General features: G+C 36.6%; 2 protein-coding genes across 2 annotated transcripts; one reads left to right on the top strand and one right to left on the bottom strand.

Moving 5' to 3' along the window:
* Positions 1-2727: 2727 nt before the first annotated feature.
* On the bottom strand, positions 2728-8701 carry LOC136981582 (patched domain-containing protein 3-like; the record flags this gene model as incomplete). Its single annotated transcript, XM_067277901.1, has 3 exons — positions 7705-8701; positions 3708-4025; positions 2728-3260 (listed from the first exon to the last, which is right to left on the bottom strand). Coding segments are annotated over exons 1-3 (1848 nt in total), but the record flags the coding sequence as incomplete, so codon positions are not given.
* Positions 8702-13722: 5021 nt separating this feature from the next.
* Positions 13723-14990, top strand: LOC136981581 (uncharacterized). The gene has a single exon (XM_067277900.1). It carries the CDS (start codon positions 13723-13725, stop codon positions 14917-14919), a length of 1197 nt encoding a protein of 398 aa, XP_067134001.1. The 3' UTR covers positions 14920-14990.
* The last annotated feature ends 6227 nt before the right edge of the window (positions 14991-21217 follow it).

The following is a 21217-nucleotide window of genomic DNA, read 5'->3' as shown; positions in this document are numbered from 1 at the left end:
ATTAATTTTTTAAATAAATTAACGAATTCTGAGACTATTCTTCTATTATAAAAGTCAAATTCTATCAACCATTTTTCTAAACTTAATTTTGGCAAACAGTTTTTAAAGTTTTATTTTGAATATTACTGAGCTACTTTGATTCAACCACAACTTTCTATTATTTATTTCATTTAACCATTTCAATAATCAATATTTATTTCAGAAATAAATATCAATTATAGCAGTTGTTTCTTTCCTTTAATCTCTTTGATAAGTTGACTCCCTTTCAATTTTGAAAAAGCTTTGGAATAACAATCTTAAAACGCGTTATTCTTTATATAATCGAGACATAAGTAAAACAATTCATTACTGTTTTTAAATTACGACATTCTTCTTATGTTATTATCAAAAAATATCAGATATTACGTAAAACAAAGCACTAAAACCTACAAGAGTAACGGGAGAGGAGAGGACGAATCGGCACACAATTAAGTGCGTTTACGATTCGATTGCACGAACATTAAAGCATCGTTCGAACTTTGATTTTTGAAGCGAATTTCTATTAAATTCGCTTCAAAACTCGAACTTTAAAGCATTGAAAATTAGTGTTGTTCGATGAACGTAGTTCTACTGTATATATAACTGTTTATATCACACTTTAGGAGAAAGTAAAACATTTACTTACTTCTCATGTACAATCCCATTTCTTATTATTAAATTACAATACAGAAAACGTTAAAAGTAGTAATACCTTTCTAATATAAATATATATATAGGTCTTATGTATATATATAAATTATATATGTTACTTACTAAATCTCGAATGCTTTTAAAGTGTACATTACCTAGCTAATCTCCAGATTAACTAGGTTAATCCGTTAACGTGCGGAATCGAGAGTTTTTCGGATATTACCTAGAAAATCTGCACATTAACTACTATCGTATCTTTAAAGTTAAAAATTATTTATCTCTCATTTCCTTCCCTACTACTTCGCGAAGAAGACAAAGCAAAAAGTGATGCTTGCTCAATTTTAGCTGTGGTTCTTAGTAAAACAAAGGATGGCTTTTATAATGTTGGTACTAAAACGGGTATTTTAAAGCAATTGTATGCAAAATCTGAATTCAGTGTTTGTAAAGAGACATTTTTAACGAAAGAAGATGTCCCTGCTGTAAAACTTTCTTTACGTCAAACAGAAAGAAAACAATACTTCGGTACTGGGCAGGGCTTCAGAAAAGGTGACTGCAAATCTAAATGTACAGTACCACAAATAAGTGTGCTTGTCGCAGAAACAAATTGCTATGTAACTTAAAGTGTCACCTATTGCACTAATAAGTAAGCACAATTTTATCATATGTTTTGTGAATTCATTTCCCTAATTGTAATAATAATTTAAACCGTTTTATTTTTTGTATTACAGTTTTTTAATTGATTGACAATTAATCCTATCAACTGATTTGTTAATTGTATTAATTTCATTCTTTAGAAATCTAAAATTAAAAAAATAACATCATGTTAATTTAAGAGTACAGAAACGTTGCTTCTGTTCCAGCAAAGATCTTATTTTTACTTTACCGAGTGCCTAGTAGGTAACAGTCAGATTACCTAAATCATCAGCACATTATCTAAGTAATTTGAAAAATGGAACAATTTTTGAAACTTTAACGGATCATCCTAATTAATCTGGAGATTAGCTAAGTAATGTACACATTAACGGCTTTCGAGCTTTAGCAGTAACATATATAGACTATATATATATATACAGGTCTTATATAACTTTCTAATATATATATATATATATTAGAAATAGCATATATTATTATATTAGCATATATATATATATGCATATTGATATAAATGGCAAAATGAAATAAAGTATATAATATCTTTCTGCAACTTCACTGGATTCCACATTTCCATGCGCATTATTCAAAACTTCCCATAGACTTTCATAATAAAAACATCACCCATACTTTTTTTATATTACTTAAAATTTATAACAATACATATTCATATTTTCACTTCTGACTCTCAGTACTACGAATAACATCGTATTCTGTCTCAGCAAAATTTGTTTCACTTTTCTTCTTAAATGCAAAAGCCACTATACTAAGAAGTACAGGAATGAAAAGAACAGCGTGAAACAACGTTTCTAAAGATATAACAGTAACGATTTTTACGAATGTTGTGTAAATGTACATATTGATATATAGAAATACTAGTACTACGAGAATTGCAGACATCGAACCTTGAAATATAGGAAAACCAACGAGATAAAGAGATTCTTTTAGCCTATCTTTGGCTCCAGCGTGTGAAGAAGTCAGAAACGCATAACATATGTGAGCCGGATAATTTATACAAAATCCGTTACAAAGTATTACAACCGTCATGGAAAAAACGTCAAGATTTACACTCCAGATAGACATGAATCCAATGGTTTCGACAATTATTGAAACAACCGAGAATGCAACAACTATTGCGGAAAGAACGTGCGGAACAAATAAAACAAAAACAATGAATACTAACAGAGATGTTATCCAGAATAACTGAAGAGTAATTTGTTTGGTAATAACAATTTGTTCTCCTAAAGGAAAAAAAAAAGAATGGACAATAATTGGTAAATCAGATTCTTTTGCTATTTTCCTCAGGTCAGTCAATACGATACGTTCAATATCTTTATCAAACATATTTTTCGTTACAACAAAAAAACGACTTCGGATAATATCTGTGTAATTGTTATTAAAATTTACGTCAGTGGAGAATTGTTTGGCTGCTTTAAGTCTGAAAAACACACGGAGAAGGCCATCAATGAAATCTTGTTTTTGTGTCATATCAAAACCACTCATAGAAAATTTTGATACCGGATGATTCTGAAATTCTTTGTAATATTTTAACCAGGAAACTTCGAATTCCTTGCCAACGACATTTGGGTGAGAATGGAATTTCACCATTAAATTTTCGATCGATTTCTGAACTTCTAGCTGGGAATAATCTAATGTTGTGTTGATGACAATCTGAACAGGATATGCAAACTCCGTAAAGTAGTGGTAATATATTTGATATGCTTTTGCTACTTTCGAGTGTTTTGGATAAAATGTAGAGAATTCGATGCCTTCTTGCAAAAATGTTACTCCCCAAATACCTATTGAAAGATTAATTATATACAATAAAATAACGGTCAGTTTGACAAAAGGACGAGAAAGAATTTCGGCGACGTAATCTCTGAAAAACTCCATAAAAGCGAATTCGTTTTTCTCTTCTAAATCGTGCTCGTTGGAGCTTTCTGTAAATAAAATAACATGTAAATTAAACTTTCTATTGATAGCAAAAATATATAGGTTTTTAAATGTAACAGAAATTTGAATTTGAAAGTTATTTCTTTAGTTAAAACCTATGAAAAGGTGGCGAATTTCATAACAATATATTTTGTTGATACATCATAGAAGAATACCTGTAATTTTTTATTCTAATTAATCGTTTTGTTATAATTAATAAATTTAGAAGAAAAAATTTAAATGTATTTTTAATGAAAAATGTTGTTTTATTTTGATATTTTAGGTTATATCTTCCAAAATCCGGCTAGAAGAACTTAATGTTAATCTAATCGACTGAGAATTAAGCTGATATAATATGAACTCAAGCTTAATTCTAGGATATATTATGCAAACTGCAATACGGAAGTTCGAGAGTTTTTATAAATTTTATGCTGAAGAACATAAAAATGCCTCACCTTTTGTAACTTTAAAGGTAAACGCATTAAGACCGCGTTCCTCTCTGTATCCACTGAGTGCCAAGCACGATCCAAAAAACGTAATCTGATACAAATAAGTAAAGCACACGCAAGTTGTAGCGTAATAACAGAAGATTCTCACACCAGGAAATTCTGCAGTCATCGCTATGCAGAAAGATAAAATATTTGTTAACGTTGTTATGGTGATAGAAACTGCAGATTTGGAATAAGTTTTCTCCATTCGTGCCTCCACGCTTTCTTCAACATCTGTAACTCTCCAATTTGCTACTATCACGAAAGCGTCGTCAATCTCTGTAGCTATAAATGATATAAAACAAATAGTTTTAATGTTTCCCAAATTGTATAAAGTATTGCAAAATGAAACGTTTGTTCAGAAATAGCTACACTACTGTCAAAACTATATAAAAATTGTTTATATGTTTGAAAGTAATTTCAGAAATATTTTACAATTTCGCTTATTTCTCCTATCGTGAAATCTCCGATGAATATTTTGTATAAGTTCTTTTGACTGAAATAATTTTTTTTCATATCCAAAGGAAGTTTTTGATGTCTTCGGTGGATCGTGTAGGTTTTAGTTTTTATAGTCAAGAAATTAAACTAGTTAAGTAACACTGTATCAGCGTGTAGCGGAACGAAGCTGCTCGCACCTTTATTTTCTAGATTATGAGAAAAAAAAGAAAGAAAAAATCATTTATTTTCAATAATATATTTGATTGGTATTGGATGATTTAAAGGTACAAATATAAGCTCAGAATAAGCCATTAATTAATTGCAATGCAAACGTCTCACGAAATTCTGTCTATTACTATTGGCTTTGGACTTACAGTTTGACTCGTAGCGATCTTAATTGTAACTCTTTAAAAATACTGAGTCAGTTATTTTCTTTCACTCGACTCAATGTAACATAGGTAAGACCGATAGCTGTTTTTTTTTCCCTATATCTATTTTGATTTTTGGAAGAGTTAATCTCTGTGAATTATATGTAGTCATTGAGTATGCTAAGGTAAGAGGAAAGTGTCTACAAGATTGCAATATACTGTCATCGTTCGAAGAGCGTGTTATGGAGATTATTGGAAAAAGGTAACCATAGATGAAAGGTCCCTGATAACTATCGAATTCCACTTAAATAAACAGAGGAAAAGGTGGAGGGCGAGCATTAAGAGCATATATAATATAGCGTATAGATCCTAGTGAACCATTGACGAAACCTCCTTGCACCTATAAGTTGACTCTCAGCATGATTCTGGCATTAACTGAAATTGTAATACTTGGAGAAACCAAGAGCTGAGCGTTCTTTAAACGACAGCGGGAAAATATCTGGAATGTTTTCAGATGTTATATAAGCAAGACGGCATCTAGTTGACTGCAAGTAGTCTTCGTTCCTTTGTTTAACTTGCTCTTGTGTTCGATATAGTTGTTTGGAACTGATCAAGTTCATCTCTGGATAAATAGGCTCGATTTCTTGTCGTCAGAGTGTCCAGATCTGTATCAAAGAAATCACCCAAAGCTAGATGTTGTAAAACATCTGTGAAGAAACTATCTGCGCTATTTTGTCTATGAGAATTACTAAGTTCAATGAACTTCTGAAAAGAATTAAATGAGAATGTTCCAACAAGATCCCTACCTTGTTGGGACATTACATTGTAAAGAACACTCGACTAGAGAAAACTATTTTTAACAGGAGGAAGCTGACGAAAATCACCAAACAAATAGATAAAGAATCTCTCAAACGGCTCGTCTTTCTCGGGGTTTATCTCCCTCAATCTTCTCTCGATCATGTAAAGCATTCTTGCACTAATCATTGACATTTCATCGATGATGATGAATTTGAGCGACTTCATCTCAATTTGGAATCTCTGTGCAACTTCCCCATTTAGAGATCGAAATTTCGTACTAACGATAGAAAGACGAAGGTAAAATGGATCGATAATATTGATCGCTGCTGCTCTACGTTTTAAAAGAAAACATTTTAAAACTTATTATTCTATAAAGATTCTTTATATTTGTTGTTGTGTATTTAGTTAGCGATAACATTTACTTTTTAAAATTACCGTTTCAATGCTTGTTATATTTTCTAACCACTAGATGACGCTTCTACACGTGCGTGCAGGAAGCGACTAAAACTTGACTTCATGAATTCTTTGACAACTTTATAACTCTAGAAAGAGTTATCCGATTTTGATGAAATTTTGTAGGACGACTGAACATCGCTCAGGGATGAAATGTTTAAAATTTAAACTCTAAAAAATGATCCATACTGAATCAAAACGCGATCTTCGTTTTAACCCCTATGTGAGCTCGCAGGTTTTGAGGGCATAAATTCGAGAGTTTAAAGGGGGTTCATGACCCGAAAGTTCGATAAGAAATCAATCGGATGTTGATTACACATCCGATCAGAAAGAGAAAACAGAAGTCCCAGTCATCGCAAGTCAGCAAAGTAGTCATCGAACATTGAATAATAGACTGGCTCAATGCCAACAACGATTGTATAAAAACCTGATCAACTCTGAAAAGAGGGCGATCGTCCAGGAAGGTCTGAATCCAGTGTCTCCAGTCCCGGACATAAGACTGTTTCCAGCTTCCATAGTCCAGGAGGTCGTCGCATACGGTCATCGGACCACATATTGAGGTATCAACTTTGTAAATTCTCTCCCACTAAAAGTTAGGCACGTGACCGCTTTATTGGTTAGATCGCGGTTAGCTATAGGGATATTTTATCCGCATTTTAGCAGTAATTATCTGTATACCTTTATTTTATGTGTATCTTTAGTGTATGTTCGCTTTGGTTAGTTAATAAACCGTTATTGTTATTTGTCAAACCTGTCTCCTGTCAAAGTAAAGACGCCTGTCGACTTACTGACGCACCTCACCACTCACTTTTGCCCTCCTAGCCATCTTACGACAACGACGTCGGGTTTTACCAACCCGTGCAGCGTAAGTGGTCAGCGAGGTTTTCCCCTGACTTTCTGCTTATCTCCAGTCCTTTAAAAATGGATCATTTTTAAGAGTTAAAATTTTAATCCTTTCATCGGTGAGAGATGATGAGTCGTCCTAGAAAATTTAATCAAGACCGGACCACTCGTTCTAAAGTTATAATATTGACAAGGAATGCTTGAAGTCAAGTGTTAGTCGTCACTTCGTTTCGACAATAATGGCGCGAGATAATGAAACGTTCTCAAGACGAATGAAATACAATTTTACTATGTTTTTCAAATACAGCGATATTTCCTCGCATCATCGATCGCACTTCATAAGATCTAATGCTATATATTTTAAAAAACACTGACTTTCATCAAATAAGCGTCGATATTAAAATTTTATTCTGCTTTGAATAAGCATCGGATATTTAAATCCGCACGAATGTATAAGCGTAAAAGATGACTGATAGCACAAGCATAAATTAAAATTATAACTCAAAAAATGTTTCCGAAATTAACTAGATAAATGTTGCACGCGTTTTGCAGAAAAGTTTTTAATTTCGCTATATTCGCGTGAAAAATAGGTTTCTGTATTGTTTCTCGTGTTGTGTCACTTTTCTTAATAAGTGTTCCAAGTAATATAACAAAATACATCTTCCACCGCTATTTGTCAGTATCATTTGTAGTAGTTTTAATATTCGATAATAATGTCAGACACAGTAGTAATAATAAAAATAGAAATAAAAATTCGAGCCTATCTTTAATTATTTAGTGGCAGGAAACGAAAGAAAGTTTATGTTTTGTTTTTGACTATCAACTATATATTTGTTTTGTCAGTGTAGAGAAATAAAACAGACTTACGTTATTCGAAGTGATCGAGAAGTAAAAATACCGCAAAGGACTAAGTAAAAAACAAATCATTTTGACACATGTAAATAAGCAAAATTCATGAAATTACAGTATTATACAAACTTTTTATACTGTAATTTTCTCTGGTATTTCTGAAAATTTACAAACAAACATTTTATATTAATCTACACTTCAGCTTTTAAACTTACCGAAAATTAGAAACGGCAACATGATATTAGAGTTGACATTTTCAATTCCACACGCACCCATCAAACCGAAAGAAGAAACCACTGCTAATCCAGCAGACACAACTGCAGCAATTCCCATCCACGGTTTACTCTTTATCCAACTGTTTGTGGTATACGTTATTATACAGAAAAATGTTACAACGATAACAGCGACACTCATCAACGGTGTAATTTCATCAGCAAAATTTTTCACGTCTAATACAGAAGTTAAGAAAGGACACGGATATATCTCAATCGAATGAAAGTCCAATTGCTTGACATTCCGCAAAAACGCTTTCTGCCATTCACAAATCCAGTGCCTTTTAGAAAAATTCGATTCATCAACAGGATAAACGAGTCTTATATATTCTACTTTTTTCACATATCCGTCCACATCATATTTTACTCCACCAAAGTTAAGTGCCCACAAATCGTATTTATAGGTCAAAGGATCAATTTGAACAGGAAATTTTAATTTCTTTTTTCCAGATAGTAAATCGTCCATCTCTGATAATACATTTATTATTGGGTTTTCCGTGCACTGCTCGTTCACTACGCCACATATTTTTCTATAATTTATTACTTTTTCATCTACAATAATCGTTATGTTCTTAATTATTTCATCCAAGATTTGTATTTCGAGTAAATTGTCTTTTTGTATTAAATTGTTTCCGTATTTATTTTTAATGTAAACCATTGGAGCTTGTGGACGATCTGTCATTCTCATGAAATCGTAGAATTCGGATGTGTTCATGGGAAACATCTTGTTAACGAATTGTTTATTTTTAAAGGTTTCTCCGCTATCAGACTGCACTAGATATTCCACAGTTTCTATGGTTATGAGTTTAAGTAACCCCACCGAAAGTAAAACCGATAGAATTACAGGTGGAATGAAAAAGTAAAAGGGGTGTCTTGCAATAATTCTTCCCAATTTATGAAATATAAAAGACAATGAATCGCTGATACAAGTTATCTTCATTATTTCGTACTTATGTAGTATATAGCCTATACTTCGTATCAAGTATTCGATATCGCTCTTCTTATTATGAAAAAAAGGTTTCTGAAAAATTGTAAAAAAATTAATTATACAAATGGTATTTAAAATATTTATAATATTTCATTTTCTTTATAAATTCTTTACAACAAATAATACGAAAAATAAACGATAATGTAACACAATAATAAAACAAAAATGTTCGAATCCTCATTTTTCCCCGATTTTTCTAACAGAAATGGTGAAGAAACATCAATGTAATTTTCATATTTTTTTAAATTAAATATCTTGTTTTATTGTATGATTCGGGAAGTTCTTTTAAATAGAGGAAGCGAGGTAACATTGACGCGTTTGGTTTAATTTTATTCGATTACGGTCGACACGTGTAAAGAGAAAATGCCTCCCGCAAAATATTCTATTGAAAACTGGCCCATATTTACGTGTTATAACGTAAAAAGTTACACTTAAATATAAAGGTATAAAGTGTTCAGTGGTTTTAATCACTCAGACGCTGGTGAGTGCTAATATGAACTGGTTTCAGAAAAATCACTTATAATAAAATCAAATGAACTAAACAGTAAAAGAGTCTTAACTAGTGGTTGAAGAACCTTAATACATGGTTTAGTCGAAAACTACATTAATCGCCAAGACAGTAATGTCATCCCATTGTTCAATATAAAGGAATTTGTTACAGATAGTATCGCCAGTTTGATAGTATCGACAGATATTTCTAAGACGACCATCATCAAGAGAAGTAAGACAAGCTTTGTGATAAAAATTTCGTTCTCGTGTTCAAACGTGACTTTTATTTTTTAATAAACAAGGTCCAAGTTAATAATATTTCTTTCAATAAACTTGAATGTTTATGTATTATTTATTTTTGAGAAATTCAATAAAAATTCGCCATGTATCTGCTTAATACATACGCCCCTAAAGGCGAGTTAACTGTAATCGACAAAATGGACCGTTATCTTCAGTTATGATATATTCGGAATCTCTTATACCGACATATGATAATTTTACATTTTAAAGTCATTTTAGAATGAGTTAATTTTTGCATGATTTTCGCTTGCTAGGATATCTGTATTCACAAATAACAATCTATAAATTCTTAATTTAAATATCTGTAAGCCATTAACAACATAACAACTTCATTGTCAACTACAAAGGTCTCACAAGCTCTACATGGAAGGTAAGCAAACATCGTGCTCCAATGCTACGAAAGCGCCCTCTCAGTAGAGATGTATCTTCCGCCTCCCATAGCCCCAAATTATAGCCACCACATTAATGATTTAAAATGAGAAAATAACATTGCGATTGTTATAATAAAATACGTTCAGCCAAACACAAGGAGCCATCTTGCAAATTGTACCATGAGGCAAAAACAATGAAGTCACTAGTAAAAGTTAACACAGATAAAAATAGCTGACTGAACTAGCTAGAATTCTAGCGGTGAGAAGAGTCACGCAGTAGTTAGAAATGAGTTCAACATTGCGGCATACTGGACCTAGCAAGTATTCTGCATTACTGAACAAAGCCCTGGCTTCTGTGGCTTAAATGGCATTATAAACTCTTGTTTGTTTGTAGAAAAGAAGTTTGTATCATCTCTGAATCTACTTAACCAGCGTTTAGTTGATTTCTGCAATCTTTTACAAAAAAGTTAGTCTTTAATATTACATTTTAAATTTGGGTAAGGATGCATTTGGGGTACAAGAATCCCTCATCAGCTTACAAAGACATGGCACCAACATAGCTAGTTAAGTAACGCTATATCAGCGTGTAGTCGGAACGAAGCTGCTCGCACTTTTATTTTCGAGATTATAAGGAAAAGAGAAAAGAAAAAATCATTTGTTCTGAACATCATATTTGATTTCTATTAGATCATTTAAAAATACAAATATAAGCTTAGAATAAGCCATTAACTAATTGCTATGCCAACGTCTCACGAAATTCTGTCTATCACTATTGGCCTTAAACTTACAGTTTGACTCGTAGCGATCTTTATTGTAACTCTTTAAAAATACTGAGTCAGTTATTCTTTTCATTGGACTCAATGTAACATACGTAAGACCGATATCTGTCTCTTTTTCCCCCATATCTATTTTGATTTTTGGAAGAGTTAATCCCTGTGATTTATATGTAGTCATCGGGTGGGCTAAGGTAAGGAAAAACTGTCTACAAAATCGCAATATACTACCATCGTTCGAAGAGCGTGCTATGAAAATTATTGGAAACAGATTTCCTTGATGAAAGGTCTCTGATAACTATCGAATCCCACTAAGAACTTGCACGCATAAGTTGACTCTCAGCATGATTCTGGCATTAACTGAAATTGTAATACTTGGAGAAACCAAGAGCTGAGTGTTCTTTAAACGAAGGCGGGAAAATATCTGGAATGTTTTTATATGCTATATAAGCAAGAGGGCATCCAGTTGACTGCAAGTAGTTTTCGTTGCTTTGTTTAACTTGCTCTTTTGTTGAATATAGCTCTACTGCCGTTTAGAACTGATCAAGTTCATCTCTGGATAAATAGGCTCGATTCCTTGTCGTCAATATGTTCAGATCTATATCATAGAAATCAACCGAAACTAGATGTTGTAAGACATCTGTGTAAAACCTATCTGCGGTATTTTGTCTATAAGAATTACTGAGTTCAACGAACTTCTTAAAAGAATCAAATGGGAATGTAATATAATGTTCCAACAAGGTCCTGCCTCATTGTGACATTACATCGTAAAAAACACTCGAGTAGAGAGGAATGTCTTTAACAGGAGGAAGCTGACGGAAATCACCAAACAAGTAGATAAATAATCTACCAAACAATTCGTCTTTGTCGGGGTTTATCTGCTTCAATCTTCTCTTGATCATGTAAAGTGTGAGACCGCGGATTTTAGCAAAAAAATTTGTGTAAATAAAAGAAAACTTTCATTTTTTCGTTTAAAAATTTTGTAAACAATCGCCGATAGAAAAAAACTCCTCGCGGAGAAACAGAGCATGGGTTTCCAGTAACTATCAACAGTTAGGTGGGAAAGTTGACACTTAGCTGTCAAGAATTCGCAAGTCATTGTCAACAATCAACCGCTTCCCACATTAAACCCACTATAAAAAAGCTGGCGCCACCGGAAACTTAGCGCGCTCGGCCATTTTAGGAAGTTATTATTGCACCTTGTGTCTGTCCCTATGTCCAGTAACGAAAGTCTGTGAAAGTAAGACCCATACAGACCAACTCTTCCATATTGTCGTCGACCGCCATTCATCGAATTATATCGTCCAATATCACACCAATAAATATTTTGTTAGGACCTTTGTAAACTCTTACTTCCGCAACGGCAATAGGCTTAGCTCATAGCCACCTGTTTGTTTTAGAACTTGTAGAGCTTTATATCTACTTGCATATAACCGCATAGTATCGTAGAATCGTTTGTAATCGCCTTGTATGTTATTCTAGTTATTCAATAAATTTTTTAACCTGTCTCCTGTCAATTCAAGACGCCTGTCGACTTACCGATGCACCTCCGCACTAACTTTTTTGCCCTCCTAGCCATCCGAAACGACAACGAGATCAAGTTTTGCCAACTTTTGCAAAGTGGTCAGCAAGGACAAACCCCTGACCCTGTTTATCTCACACTGGTATACAGAAGTGAAATGAAGCCAACTTCCAGGCTTTCGACAGATTTGTCCGTCAAAGACAGTGTCTGTCAAAGGCAGGTTTTGTCCGTATTAGACAGGTTTTTCGTGATTAGCACGAAATGGAAAGTGAGAATCCACAAACTAGGCTCAGAGAAATGAAATCGCTTGTCCCAAAACTTCTCTCTTTCACTGGCGAGACACAAGGCATGAAAATCGCAGACTTTTTCGACTAATTAGCTGATATTGCAAAATTATCAAAATGGACCAAAACGCAAATGCTAGCCGTCGCTAAGTTAACACTTACAGGCATAGCAAGAAAATTCGTTAGAAAAGATCGACGTATTATAAACTAGTAGAGGACTATGATAAAATTTTAAGAAAATCTAATTGAATGTTTTGCAGTTTGGCTGAGTAAATTTTATGCTTGCTTCCAACGCCCCGATGAGGATGTGCAAACCTATGCGGTTAGGCTACAAGTGCTAGCTTCTGAAATATAGATAAAACACGAAGGGGTGGATGCTGCTGAAACTGCAGTACTCCAACCCATACAAGCGTGGGAGTTGGACGAACGACTGAAGTCTCAATTATTTAACAACCTCGTTATACTGATCCAAAAAAAAAACATAAGTAGGAAGCCTGAGACTTTCGATTCCGCTTTTTGAAAGTCGCCATTAGCGACTGGCGACCGGGAGAACACATTGAAAATTTCTAACGACCCATCATCGCGAGAGCATTCGAACTGTTAAATCGAAGCCGGAATCATCGAAATCCACTTTAAAAAATGCCATTTATGAGTTGCTTGGCGTACCTATTTGTTTCTGTCACCATAAGAAAAAGTAAAGGAAAAGTGAAAAAAAGGTTAAAATATTCTACAGGATGAGAATCAGAACAAGGCATGTGTTTGGGGTTGGATAGTTCTACTCGATGTGGGTTCCTGTCCGTGGTGAGGGGACCTCCCAGAGATGGTTTAGTATCTCTTCTTTACCATCCCTGGGATCTGAACGCCCACCCACGTGTTTGCCGTGCGTGGTGTCCCGTATGCCGGAAAGGGGGATCCTGGTAGTTGAGGGGCAACATAACGTCCCCAACACACTGCTTTGGCCCCTGCTTCGGATAAACGGGAGGCTCAAATCAGGCTCCGTTTGAGTCAATCGGCTGGTCGTTGAGTCATTGTTGACCTCGGCTTGGAGTCAACTGATCGATGCAGATTGGGCGGACATGTCAGACAAGATGTGCTCTACTTGACTGCATTGTGAGGGTATAGCTCCTGGGAAACCCTGGTGTGACGGTCTATGGGATCCTCTCATGTGACGGCATCCCCTTGTTGGGCCCCATGGTGGGTGGGGTCACTAGGAGCTGAATATATATTTTTAAATATGGATCATAAAATCACAAAACAAGTGACCAAAGACCAGACCTCCAGCCACCCTGCTTACTTAATAGTGCATGCGACTGGAGAAAAACCTCTATCTAAAGCATCTCCATTCTTGATTCAAAAATTGTTTGAATCAACTATTGGACAATTGAAAAAAATACAAAAATTAAGATCGGGAGATTTACTGGTGGAAACAGCTTCCCCACAACAATCGGCAAAACTTTTGCAAACAAAGACTCTGGGAGAAATGGAAGTCACTGTCACACCACACGGAAGCCTAAACTCATCACGTGGTGTGATATCTGAAATTGATCTGATGTCTGAAGATGAATCAGACATTCAGATCGGTCTTTCAGATCAAGGTGTCGTTGCTGTTCGGCGCATTTCCATTCGTAGAGATGGCAAGTTGATACCAACCAAACACTTGATACTTACTTTCAACAAGCCAACATTGCCATCCTTCATTACAGCAGGATACCTACGTTGCTCAGTTCGTCCATATATCCCAAACCCGCTGCGTTGTTTCAAATGCCAGCGGTTTGGACACTCACAAACATCCTGTCGCGGGAAAAGCGTATGTGCACAGTGTGGGACTGAAGGTCACGAGAGTACCGAATGTAAAACTACCCCATGCTGTGTAAACTGCAAGGATGCGCATCCTGCCTACTCCCGAAAATGCCCTGCATGGCAGAGAGAGAAAGAGATCCAGCGAGTGAAAACAGTTAACAACCTACCATACCCAGAGGCTCGCCGCATGGTCACTTCTAGTGCACCACTGAAGCAGAAGACCTATGCTGCTGTCTTGAAATCCACAAACACTTGTGCGGTTCAAACAGATATCTCTGTCTCTCCAAGTGAATCCTTTACCCGCCATGCGAAATGTTTAATACTGCCATCTACCCAAACACCAGAAAAGGAGAGCAAGAAGACCAAGACACCCCTACCTAAAACAGGGGTAATAACAAGAAATGTGGGTTCAAAAAAGGCCAATAAAAACCCACTTAACAAGCAAAAAGTAAAAGTTGCCCTCTCTAAATCAGCTAAAAAGTCGGAGACTCAGTCTATGAGTGAGTTCTCTGACTTTTCTGATGAAGAGACTAATTCGGAGGTTACAAAACCAAAGTCACCTCCAAAAGAGAGACCCCCTGTTAAATTAAAGAGGGATACCCTCGCAAAGAATGCTACCTCAAACACATAATGGATTATAAAATAATCCAATGGAACTGTCGTGGTTTCCGCAACAACTTCTCTGACGTTAAACACCTGACATACTCTACCTCATCTCTCTGCGTGGCACTCCAGGAAACACATCTAAAACCTGGAGAAAGAATTTCTTTAAAAGGATTCGATCTTTACCGAAAAGATGACGACAGCCACACCCGCGCCAGTGGAGGTGTAACTGTACTGGTTTCAAACCGCATTTCGTCTTTTCCGGTACAAATAACAACAGAGCTGCAAGCTGTGGCAGTCAGAATATCTATGGGCGTTACTGTCACAGTTTGTTCCATATACTTGCCACCAGATGTCAGAGTCAATGACGATGAATTGGATTCATTGGTTGAACAGCTGCCAACTCCTTTCATTTTACTTGGTGATTTCAATGGTCACAATCTAATGTGGGGCAGTCACGATATCAACCGTCGAGGCAGAGCCATTGAAAGATTCATAGGCAATCACCAACTATATTTATTTAATACTGGAGAAGTGACATACTTCCACGCCCCAACAAGAACATTCACTGCCATTGATCTATCATTAGCAACCCCGAATCTGTTTTCAGCGTTTACATGGGAGGTTGGATCTAATCCACTCTCCAGTGACCACTTCCCAATATTTTTAAAATATCAGAGGCAGAGAAAGCTGTGAAACAGCCCGTCCACCACGCTGGAAACTTGAAACGGCAGATTGGCCTGCATTTTCCTCTTTGGCTAACGTCACTGAGGAAATGGTCAATACTGCTGATATCAATGATGCAGTAGAAGTTGTCACTTCCAGTATTATTCAGGCAGCCGAAAAAACAATGGGGAAAACGTCAACCAGATATCCAAAACATCCGAAACCATGGTGGGATCAGAATTGCGAGGCAGCATTTAAAAAGCAAAAGAAAGCATGGGGGATTTTCAGAAGATACCCCACTGCTAACAATTTGGTTGCTTTTAAGAAAGCAAAGGCTAATGCCAGAAAAATAAGAAGGCAAAGCCAAAGGGATTCTTGGAGGAAGTATGTTTCTAGCATAACATCTTCCACCAGCTCAAAAGCAGTCTGGGATAAAATCCATAAAATCAATGGAAAATATGCTTCTCACTCTCTGTCCATGCTGGAAAGTAATGGCACAATAATCAGTGACATAAAAGGTATTGCTGATTTGTTGGGTGAAACATTTTCGTCTTCATCCAGCAATATTATGTATACAAGGGATTTTCAGGCTTATAAAGTCCAAACTGAAAAACAATATCTAAACTTCCACTCCCCATCTAATGAGGAATATAATGTGCCATTCAGCAGAATAGAACTATGTACAGCAATCTCTCGCTCGGGGAATACTGCTGTAGGCCCGGATAAAATCCACTACAGCATGATTAAAAATCTATCAGACAATTCCCTCAGTAATCTTCTGAATCTGTTTAACAGAATATGGACAGAACATACTTTTCCAGACTCTTGGAGGCTATCTATCATCATTCCCATACCCAAGCCAGGTAAAGACCACAAGAATCCCTCTTAATTATAGACCAATTTCTCTGACTAGTTGTCTCTGCAAACTTTTCGAGAGAATGGTAAACAGACGCCTGATGTTCCTCTTAGAGGAAAAGAACTACTTTTCACCACATCAGAGTGGATTTCGTAGGAACAGAAGTACCACAGACAATTTAGTAATTCTTGAAACATCTATACGCGAAGCGTTTGTTAGACGGCAGCACTTAGTGTCTGTGTTTTTTGATATAGAGAAGGCCTACGATCGCTGCTGGCGATACGGTATACTCCGTGATCTGCACAAATTCGGATTGCGGGGTAATTTGCCAATTTTTATAAAAAACTTCCTGCAGAATCGTAGATTCCAAGTCAGGATGGGCAACACTTTTTCTAGGCCTTTCACACAAGAAGAAGGTGTTCCTCAAGGTTGTATTTTGAGTGTGACTCTGTTCCTAGTAAAAATTAACAGCATAGCTAAGTGTCTTCCTCCCAGTGTGAAACACACTCTGTATGTGGATGACTTTCAGATCTCCTGCCAGTCTAGTAACATGGGTTTCATCGAGAGACAGCTGCAAACCTCGCTAAACCGCATAGACAATTGGTCCAAGATCAATGGTTTTACTTTTAATGCAGAGAAGACCTCCTGTATCCACTTTTGCCGAAGGCGTGGTTTGCACCTGGACCCGGAAATTCACCTAAATGGGGTTAAAATCCCAATAGTCAATGAGGCAAAGTTTTTGGGTGTTGTGTTTGACCAAAAACTGACGTTTTTATCACACTTGCGCAATTTGAAGAGTAGATGTTTAAAATCTCTGAACCTTTTAAAGGTACTGTGCTGCTCATCCTGGGGAGCAGACAAATGTTCTATGCTCAGGATTTATAGGGCCCTTGTTCGCTCTAAGCTGGACTATGGATGCGTTGTGTATGGCTCTACACGTGAATCTACTCTTCGGATGCTGGATCCAATCCACCATCAAGCATTGCGTTTGTGCACTGGTGCGTTTCGAACTTCTCCTGTACAAAGTTTGTATGTGGATGCTCATGAGCCTCCACTCGCGCCACCAAAAACTTAGCGCGCTCGCATAGGAAGTTATTATTGCACTTGTGTCTGTCTCTATACCCAGTAACGAAGTCCTGTGAAAGAAGACCTACAGCAACTCTTCCATATTGTCGTCGACCGCCATTCATCGAATTATATCGTCCAATATCACACCAATAAATATTTTGTTAGGACCTTTGTAAACTCTTACTTCCGCAACGACAATAGGCTTAGCTCATAGCCACCTGTTTGTTTAAAACTTGTAGAGCTTTATATCTACTTGCATATAACCGCATAGTATCGTAGAATCGTTTGCAATCGCCTTGTATGTTATTCTAGTTATTCAATAAATTTTTTAACCTGTCTCCTGTCAATTCAAGACGCCTGTCGACTTACCGATGCACCTCCGCACTAACTTTTTTGCCCTCCTAGCCATCCGAAACGACAACGAGATCAAGTTTTGCCAACTTTTGCAAAGTGGTCAGCAAGGACAAACCCCTGACCCTGTTTATCTCACACTGGTATACAGAAGTGAAATGAAGCCAACTTCCAGGCTTTCGACAGATTTGTCCGTCAAAGACAGTGTCTGTCAAAGGCAGGTTTTGTCCGTATTAGACAGGTTTTTCGTGATTAGCACGAAATGGAAAGTGAGAATCCACGAACTAGGCTCAGAGAAATGAAATCGCTTGTCCCAAAACTTCTCTCTTTCACTGGCAAGACACAAGGCATGAAAATCGCAGACTTTTTCGACTAATTAGCTGATATTGCAAAATTATCAAAATGGACCAAAACGCAAATGCTAGCCGTCGCTAAGTTAACACTCACAGGCATAGCAAGAAAATTCGTTAGGAAAGATCGACGTATTAAACTAGTAGAGGACTATGATGAATTTAAGAAAATCTTAATTGAACGTTTTGCTGTTTGGCTGAGTAAATTTTATGCTTGCTTCCAACGCCCCGATGAGGATGTGCAAACCTATGCGGTTAGGCTACAAGTGCTAGCTTCTGAAATATAGATAAAACACGAAGGGGTGGATGCTGCTGAAACTGCAGTACTCCAACCCATACAAGCGTGGGAGTTGGACGAACGACTGAAGTCTCAATTATTTAACAACCTCGTTATACTGATCCAAAAAAAAACATAAGTAGGAAGCCTGAGACTTTCGATTCCGCTTTGAAAGTCGCCATTAGCGAGAGAACAATTGAAAATCTAACGACCCATCATCGCGAGAGCATTCGAACTGTTTAATCGAAGCCGGAATCATCGAAATCCACTTTAAAAAAGCCACTTAGGGTAGTTAGCGGAAGAAATGGATGCCGTTAAAGAAAATTAGCAAGTTTCCAGAAAAGGTCGGCCCCTCCTGAACCAGAGGATCGAAGGAGACAAGATAAAAGACAGTGAAAACTCGGATCCACGAGCAAATCCAACAAATTCGTCAATCAGACACCGATTCGGAGTCTGAGGAACAATGGAAAAGGCATCGTTCAGGCCATAGGGACTCAACCGAATTTTAAGATCATTTTAGGATACATAAATAATGTCTCAGCAAAATTCATCAAAGATCCTGAGTCGAATGACACAATGTTGTCGAATGAAGTGGCTAACCGTCTTAAAGGAAAGGCACCTGTTAGGTTTGGTACTCGAAGAAAAATTAACGGCTCAAGAGGAGAGTCGATTAAAACAATTGGCATGGCAGTTCCCACTTTTAAGTTTAAGGAACACAAGTTATTTATGTCATGCAAGATATTCCGAGAAGATGTTACTTCCCTGTGTGATGAAATCATCGGAAAAGACCTCCTCGAACAAGAAATTCTAACGATCGATGAGAAGAGGAGGAGAGTTCTCTTGCCCGATGGCAAAGTTATACATTTTAGTTCTTTGAAAAAGCCAAAAACGACAGCGGGAGAAGAAAATTTCCTGAAAACAAAAAATAATTGGACGTTCTCCAATTTATGCATCAGTCTCAACACCTTTTTCAAAATCACGAAGGTCAACGACCCGGAAAGGAAAGAACCTAATCACCTAAACTTGGCTACATTCGCAGCATCCAAAACAACTCGATTATTCGCGAAAAGTATACAAAAACGGAAATAAAGCGAATTAACGTCGAGACTGCAGAAACAGAGCCTCCATCGGATCCAGAAGAACGCAGTAAATACGAAGACACACGACAGCGTCACTACAGAACTGAGTCGCGAGAAGATACGGAGAAACAAGAACGAGGTGAAAATGTACGAGCGACACGTCGTACTAATCTGCTTCACTTTATATTATTCATCCTATCTCTGATTAGAGGAACTTTTTCAGGCGAGAAATCAAAAAAAGTTCAACAGAACGGCACTTATAGAAAATGAGCTCAACGCAAGCTATAAGCGAATTAGAGAAAGCGAAGCTGAATTAGAAAAACTATTTAGACTTAACACTACTTATTTTTTAGAAAAAGCCTTTGAACGTCAGCGCAAGCCTTTAAACGTTAGCGCATATAAGCGATTTTATTGAACCCCAAAGTTTTTGAGAGAGAATATTTAGCTACTGACTTTTTGTATCACATTTACCTCTCACACATCAGGAAAAAAGACATCGTTGAACTTTTGTGTGAAAAAGTGAACTTTATGCATCGAAATCCAGTAGCAGACTTTCGGAAGGTGAGATCGATGTCGATTCAACGACCCACACCGCAGTCTACAAACACTGACAACTGAAACTACATCAATGAACTTTGCACTGTTTCAACTGTGAACAATCAACCAAAATCAGCAGCTGTGACCGCAAAATCGAAGATCTTTGTAAATCATCAAAAAAATTTCTAAACGCGTCAAAAGTGCCGGTTGCACATGTCACGCAATAATGTTTGAACTCGTCCCGCGCAGAGTTTGGCGGAATTTTTGTTTTGACAGAAAAAGAGAATTTTAAAGTTAAAATTATACTTCAAGTATAATTTTAAAGAAAGCAAAAGATGGTGTGAGACCGCAGATTTTAGCAAAAAAATTTGTGTAAATGAAAGAAAACTTTAATTTTTTGTTCGAGAATTTTGTAAACAATCATGGATAGAAAAAAATTCCTAGCACAGAAACAGAGCAGAGGTCTCAAGTAACTATCAACAGTTAGGTGGGAAAGTTGACACTTAGCTGTCAAGAATTCGCAAGTCATCGTTAACAACTGACCACTTCTCACAGTAACACTATAAAAGCTCAGGCTACCAGAAACTTAGCGCGCTCGCACAGAAAGTTATTATTGTACTTGTGTTTGTCTCCATTCCCAGGAACGAAGTCCTGTCGGAGAAGCTCTACAGCAACTCTTTCACATCGTCGGCGACCGCCATTCGTCGAATTATATCGTCCAATCTCACACCAATAAATATTTTGTTAGGACCTTTGTAAACTCTTTTTCCTGCAACGGCAATAGGCTTAGCTCATAGCCACCTGTTAGTTTAGAACTTGTAGAGCTTTACATCTGTTTGCATATAACCGTATAGTATCGTAGAATCGTTTGTAATCGCCTTGTATGTTATTCTAGTTATTCAATATATGTTTTATTTGTTAACCTGTCTCCTCTCAATCCAAGACGCCTGTCGACTTATCGACGCACCTCCACACTAACTTTTTTGCCCTCCTAGCCATCCGAAACGACAACAAGATCAAGTTTTGCCAACCTTTGCAGTGTAAGTGGTCAGCGAAAATAAACCCCTGACCCTCTGCTTATCTCACATAAAGCATTCTTGCACCAAGCATTGACATTTCATCGATGATGATAAATTTGAGCG

This window comes from Centruroides vittatus, unplaced genomic scaffold (assembly GCF_030686945.1).
Source record: "Centruroides vittatus isolate TY-2023 unplaced genomic scaffold, ASM3068694v2 contig_774, whole genome shotgun sequence".
NCBI lineage: Eukaryota > Metazoa > Arthropoda > Arachnida > Scorpiones > Buthidae > Centruroides > Centruroides vittatus.
This window is presented reverse-complemented; position numbering and strand designations above follow the sequence as displayed.